This window comes from Ruditapes philippinarum, unplaced genomic scaffold (assembly GCF_026571515.1).
Source record: "Ruditapes philippinarum isolate M1 unplaced genomic scaffold, ASM2657151v2 ctg3119_1_1_1_1, whole genome shotgun sequence".
NCBI classification, from domain to species: domain Eukaryota; kingdom Metazoa; phylum Mollusca; class Bivalvia; order Venerida; family Veneridae; genus Ruditapes; species Ruditapes philippinarum.
Window position 1 is genome coordinate 39,855 of NW_026852583.1, and position 6,790 is coordinate 46,644.

The following is a 6,790-nucleotide window of genomic DNA, read 5'->3' on the forward strand; positions in this document are numbered from 1 at the left end:
ATTAGTTTCTTTTGTACTCTTTTTTTGTAGGGGATCCAAAATCGGTAATGGTTAGAGGGGATGATGTTCTTTGTTTTATCTTGATTATTTGCTTGGTTTTATGTGGGTTTGTGTTTATTTTCTGCTGTTCGTTTGTTTGGTTTTGTTTGTTTTTGTTTTTCTTCTTTTGTCTTTTTTGTTGTTTGTTTTTTTTCTGTTTTTACTTCTTTCGTTTAGTGTTTATGTTATTTGTTGTTGTTGAAGTTGTTGTTATTTATTGCTTTTGTAAATTTTGTGTTACTATACTTTAGCTGGAGAGGGTTTGCTTACTTTGTGTGTAAGCTTTGGGTGATATTTGTATTATATTTGCATACCTTCAGTTATGTTTTTTGCAAGTGTTTGGCAGGTTTTATAATTCAATAGTAAAAATATATAATTTTCCCTTACAAAATATTTCCGTTATTGGCTATGGGATATTTATAAATAGATCGAAGGTTAATGACTGAGACCACTTATTTACTTTCAAATAAAACACTTCGGTTTTGTTGCAATGGATGGTTTGCACCGTAGCTCGTAAGTTGGTTAATAGGCGAAACATGCCTGGCACTGTGCGATATTAGATTGGAATCACCGTTTCCTTGTTTCTCGGATGGTCACTGCAAGAATGTAAATAGCTAGACGTGCACCTATAACAATTAGTTATAAAGTTGAAGACTTATAATAATAGTTTTTAAGAAAATGTAATTAAGTGCGCTACAAAGAAATAAACGTGAAGATAGTCTTTGTAATGGGAAAAATGCACTTAAATTATACACACAAATATATCAACACTCGTATGATAGAATTGATAATGTTTTAATTACTAACAACAAAACAAATAATATATTCAACAATTAACAGCTATTTTAACGTAAACACAAGAATAATACAAACATATATGGATATACTATTTATACGATAGCATACACATTTTATTTATGTAACACAATAAAAATGAAATGGAGAAAATTGACTTTATTTCATTACTGTACTTCTGCCGCCAGTCCTCTGGGCAAAAGATTTGTTTTTTCCTCTCATGAACAGAACTAACCAAACCTAGTCTGCAATGTTCGTTACATATTTAAAATTGTCGAGTGATCTCCCATTACTCAGTATTTTGTTAATTATCTTAAATAATATGCCACATTTTTCAGACAAATGCAGATTTGGTTACAAATTATAAATGATACTATTGACTGCATTGTATAATTTTTCAATTGGATAGTTAAGGTACCTTAGAAGCATGTCACTTGAATGTTGAAATTGGCAGGAAAATGTATAAAATTTGTAAATCTTTCATTCCCTTCTTACATGCAATAAAGTTTTCTAACGTATATCTTGAATCTATATACATGATGCACATATAAGGATCATACTGCCAAAATACTGAATCATGTATGTCTGGAAGTATTCATAGATGCGAAGACAAAAAAGATTTTCGGTTCAACCACTACCGTCTGTCAAACCGATGCTAAAGCAGTTTCTTTGTTCTCAGATAGGCGCCCTTCAGTGGTGGCATATTAGCTATTTCAAGATCAGTATTATAAAACTAATTAAGATGGTCACGTTTTTTTTATTTTATATAATGCACGTTATATGTGACTAACAGAGACAAACTTTGACATTCACGTATTTTTATGTCCTTTTGCACGGGTCTTCCTTTTTTGGATAATATTGACCTTTTATGAATATATAATACATAATTATGACTAACATCATGGTATTTACTCTGTTATGAAACGTATTGATTATTACATTGCTCCGCAATTCTTCATTTTTGAGGCTCATACTATGTAAAACCTATCATGATGACCTTTTCTGGTCCTATGTTTCACGTTTTTCTTGCTGTATTCCTTTAAAATAGTCAAAATCTACATGATCTTGTTTTGATCTGTCAAAAAGAGAAGCCGGTCTTTCGTCGTATCCAAACAAAATGCAGTCATCTCGCAAAACGTGTACCAGCCTTTCCATATATTCCATGGGAACAGTTGAATACGCCTGTAGCATAGCTTCTCTTCTCTGGTTTTCAACTCCTTTTTTGTCTGCTTGGGATAGCTGTATCGCGTTTCTCAAAACTCTGCGAAAGATATTGAAATCTACGTACCAAAGTTCCGACTGTCTAAATGGAATGTCAATCTTTTTAGACACAAGCCCTTTCATTTGATAGTAAGTCCAAGTTCTAGTGTACATAGTTTGCACGGGAATACTAGAATTCACTGTCAGATTAAGTGTCGTGTAAAAATGCTTCAAAGGTCCCCACGTGGTCCATTCTTTGACATCATTGATTAAGGACGATGGGTATTTATCAATAATATGCTTTGTATACCAGTCATTTAGCAAATATTCTAAATCTGATGTTAACGTTTCTATCTTAGCTAGAAAACTAAATCGGTATGCACATGGGTTACATGATGCGTGATGCATTGGACGTACATGCGGATCAATATAAGTTCCATTTTCATAATTATGAACTATATATCTTATAAGTTCGAAAAAAGTCATATCATGGCCGAACTCTAGGGACTCTTTTGTAGGATTTTTCCTAACCTGTTTGATTATTTTAACAGCCCTTGACAGCCAATCTTCTTTCGGTAAGTAAAACAAATTTCCGTACGATGAAAATAATCTTCCATACGGCTCACGAACGATTAGAAATGAAAATACATTTTCGAATACTTTTCTCGCTAGTTCTTTAGTGCTTTTGACATTCCTTGCCATGTCAACGAGGCAGTCTGTATCACAGTTGAACACGCGGTTCATCACTTCTAACGCTAAAGTAGAGCCACATTTATTGACACGACAAAACATAACGTTTAGGTTGGGTGATATATGTGCTCTGATACTTGAGATGACTGATGACAGTAATCCATTAGAATAATCCCCTAAGTAACCTAATCTCTGGCAAGATGTTTTTAAATGTTCAAGCCTTTGCAAGTTTCTCTCCTCTATAACACGATAGTTCACTTTAGATTTCATCTGCAATTGAAACAATGTTTACGTTTACAAATATGTTGATGGAGATAATTTACATGAACACTTTTTAAAAAGGAAATCCTCAAAAACAGATGACAAGAATGAATGCCACAGAGTATGAAACAGGGCTATGATGAGTTGTTTTTGGGATGAAATCTTATATATATCTCTATGGTCAAGCTCCTTGCATCATTTAAAATAAAATATTTTAAAAATCAAGTAGAACGGAAAGGCGTTAATTCTGATGCATTTACCAAAACAATTTAAAAACACAGGTAATGTGTTCCTTTTCAAGTTTTATATCCTATACTGAAAGGTTTTAATAATAAAAATGGTTTTGGTCTCTTTGGGTAGCCCTGTTCTACATTAGTTCCTATATATTTATTGAATATTTATTTGAATGATTATAGAAGTTTACTTTGTATTAAATTTGTGTTCGTTCCTAAAAGATGTTTTTATCTCTCTAAATGTCATATTAATTACTTTGCATTCAAGTATTTTCGAATCTTGACCTGTTCGCGGAAGTTATTTCAATGAGCAGTGCAGTGTGGATAACATGTCTGCCTCTCTTCGCATGGATAGTGGATCCGAGCCATGCTCATATTTCTTCCATGTGTTCACATTTGACAGGAAGCAGATCGTCAGTTGTTCAAATACGACTTATTGAATGAATGAAAATATAATCGGGAACGCTTAGAGAAGTTACACGTGCCATTTTACGCTCGTCTTCATAAAATATTTTCAAAGAACTACATACCTCTATAATTTTCCTTACTGCTAACGTAAGATGCTTAGTATTTTCTACGTTTGGTTTATCTACAAAGAAAAAATAATAAAATGTTCTACATATTGTTATTGTGTCTTGATCATTTTCATGTACAAGCATGTACGTGTGTAACACTTATAAATCTAATAACTCAAACTCCGCCCAAAGATAAATAAAAACGCGACAATTTTCATTTTAAGAAAATAAACAAAAGAAATATACTTTCCAAACCTTCTTAAATAAAAAAACACAAAATTGAAGTAATAAATAATATAAAAATAAATAATAATGTTATATAAAACTGTATAATATAGGAATTCGTTTGGACAAGTACTAGTAATATGATCTCTTAAGCTGTCTATGATTCCAAATATGTGCCCGCATTGTACATTAAATGTTTGATAACCATTTTATTCTTTATCTAAATTAAAGTAAAGGAATTCAAAATGCGACCTATTGTTATTATGATTATATTTGTTATAGACTCCCCCATAGCTCATTCGGGTAAATTTACAGCGTCCAATATGTAAATATATACACCCGCTCTACCTCCTTAAAGACGACAGTGTAAAATGAGCAGTAGTGACTTCCGGGAAAAGGTCATGGCGATAGTATTTGCATTACAAAGTATGTGCTTCAATTTGTTTTGGTTTTTCTTTAAATTTATACTTTTAAGTTATAACCTGGTTATTTTCAACAAATTCGGGGACTTAATCGAACGATGGAATAATTTCATCATTGTACTGCGCAACTTTTGTTTTGGAAGCACTAGATATAAATTTGTCAGATATATAACTTGTGATCTTGTGAACATTTTTGTTATTTATTTAAGCTAAAATCAAGATAACTCTTCCATTTAGTCTGAACTGGAAGTCGGCTGAGTTATTGTCGACGATGTGCAGCTTTCCGTTTGATTGAAATACTTACTTTTTTTATAAAAACTTGTTTTAGGAGAAAATCTGACAAAAGTAAAGCAAAGTTTCGTGTTAATTGTGTGATTATGTATTATAATTTAAAGTCATCGGTTCAAATAATAAAAAGATGTCGAAGTTTATACTTAATCTTAGATATATCGAACCCGAGGTTATTTTGGTAGCACTTTTTTAAATATGTCAAACTTTTGTTTAAAATATTTTAATATTATTTATTAAGAGGTATTGGTGAACATTCGGTTATGTTACATAAAATTTCATAAATGTAGAAAAATGTATAAACAAAGCAGCAATTTTGTCTTCCATACATAATACTTATTAAATATAATTTTACCAATTACCAAGAGAGCAATAGGAGCAAAATACTTTGGAAACTGTAACAAGATAACAAATATAAATATATTTTTAGAAATAATAAAAAAAAAATATTTGAGGCATAGGTGGTGCTGGTGTATGTAGGGAGTGATATTGGACGGTCATATGGTACAATTTAAAAGCAGCCACTGGGAGTAAATGACTGATAAAAAAAATTAAACCTTTTTTGATACATTAAACATATTTATTACTTTTTACAAAATATTTAGGTTAATATGTGAACATTGATCACATTTTTTTAGGTTTTAAGAAAACTTTACCTTGCTGAAGACTATGAAGATGAAATTCTGGAGAACAAAATAGAGGGGTGATACTTACATATGAGTAATTTGACATCAAGTCCGATGCACCAGAGAGTTATAGCTATAAATAGGTGCCTCACTTCCATTCTTCTGTACATTCTTTGATTATCAATGAAGGATTGAAATGTTACTTAAAACATAATTGAATTTGTCATATTTAGTGAAATAAAGATTTATTAAAAAAGTTTGATAATTCATTCCGAAAAATGTGAACATAGTAATGATATTGAATATCGTAGCGCGTTTGAACAAAATGAATAACAAACATGATCAGTTTTCTTTAGGAAACTGATGTTAAACATTTACAGGCAATGGCTTTGTTTCAAAACCTTTTGGCACAACCCTTTTGTATATTGTGTAATTATGTTGATATTAAGCTGAATAGATTACTTATTTCAAAAGACAAATGTTATAATGGTGATTGACAAACAGTTGATGATAATTGGAAAGTGATAACGTAAAATATAAATCTGCCTAAGATGTAAAAAGAAACCAAACCCTTAAATTGAACATTACAGGTAAATTCCGAAGTATATTTACAGAAATTCCCTTAGGCCAGGTGAGTCGTTCATGCCAAGTATAGGAATTAAAGCAAATGTAAACTTATTTTGACTTGCAATGTTCCCTCACTTTATACCGGTACCTTAAACGGGAATAATGTCACTTTAAACTTCATTGAGTGGTATCTAAAATATGGCTTGACTGTTTGACAATGGAACTAATTCTTTGATATATTACTTTATAAAATAAAAGTGTGTTCAATAAAGTGAAGCATATGTATTCTATAATCCACCATATAGACCACATAGGTAGACATACTTTTTTTTAAAAAGGATACTATTGATGACAAGAATGGCTCTTTTGACACAAAACACCGTGATTTGCTTGGTTCAAACTTTTCATCTGAAAAGGAATTACAAAGTAGTATGTTATTAAATGTATTCGTTAAAACTGCTTGCCTCAAGATAAGCCAATATATTTCAAGAAAAACAATTTTAAGTAAAATTTACTGTGAATATTTTTTTTATTTTTTTTTTTAAATAAGATGTTATACTGCAATAAAATTCGAAAAATTCATTAAATTATTTTTTAACATTGTGACGTCATGAAAGTTTGACAGCACGGCATGAATGCGTAAAAATGCATTAAATCACTGTAAAATCATTAAATGTGTAGAAAATGATATCAAATTATGCTTTATTTGTAAAAATAAGCCCATGACTTCGTAAATTCATTGCATCTTATTTTCACTCTGTGAAAGTCTTTTGATCTTTCAGTGAAAAAGCAGTTATCCTCTAACTATCTCAGTCAAGTGTGTGACACATCATTACCTTTCTTGTTGAATAAATGCATACCCTATTTTTTTCAAAATATATATTGATAACACGCATGTGCAAAATAATATTATCTTCATGATTAATTAA

General features: G+C 30.8%; 1 protein-coding gene across 1 annotated transcript; it reads right to left on the reverse strand.

Moving 5' to 3' along the window:
- Window positions 1–768: 768 nt before the first annotated feature.
- Window positions 769–6,345, reverse strand: LOC132717699 (uncharacterized). Its single transcript, XM_060701245.1, has 4 exons — window positions 6,205–6,345; window positions 5,383–5,465; window positions 3,749–3,807; window positions 769–2,994 (listed from the first exon to the last, which is right to left on the reverse strand). The coding sequence occupies exons 2-4, from the start codon at window positions 5,462–5,464 to the stop codon at window positions 1,843–1,845; spliced, it is 1,293 nt and encodes a 430-aa protein (XP_060557228.1). The 5' UTR covers window position 5,465; window positions 6,205–6,345; the 3' UTR covers window positions 769–1,842.
- Window positions 6,346–6,790: the final 445 nt, after the last annotated feature.

Coding starts and splice junctions, on each gene's coding strand:
- LOC132717699 (XM_060701245.1), bottom strand. CDS start 5,464: ATGTACAGAAGAATGGAAGTGAGGCACCTATTTATAGCTATAACTCTC. Junction 3,808..5,382: donor TGATGTCAAATTACTCATAT/GTAAGTATCACC, acceptor TTTTCTTTGTAG/ATAAACCAAACGTAGAAAAT. Junction 2,995..3,748: donor CAGTAAGGAAAATTATAGAG/GTATGTAGTTCT, acceptor TTTCAATTGCAG/ATGAAATCTAAAGTGAACTA.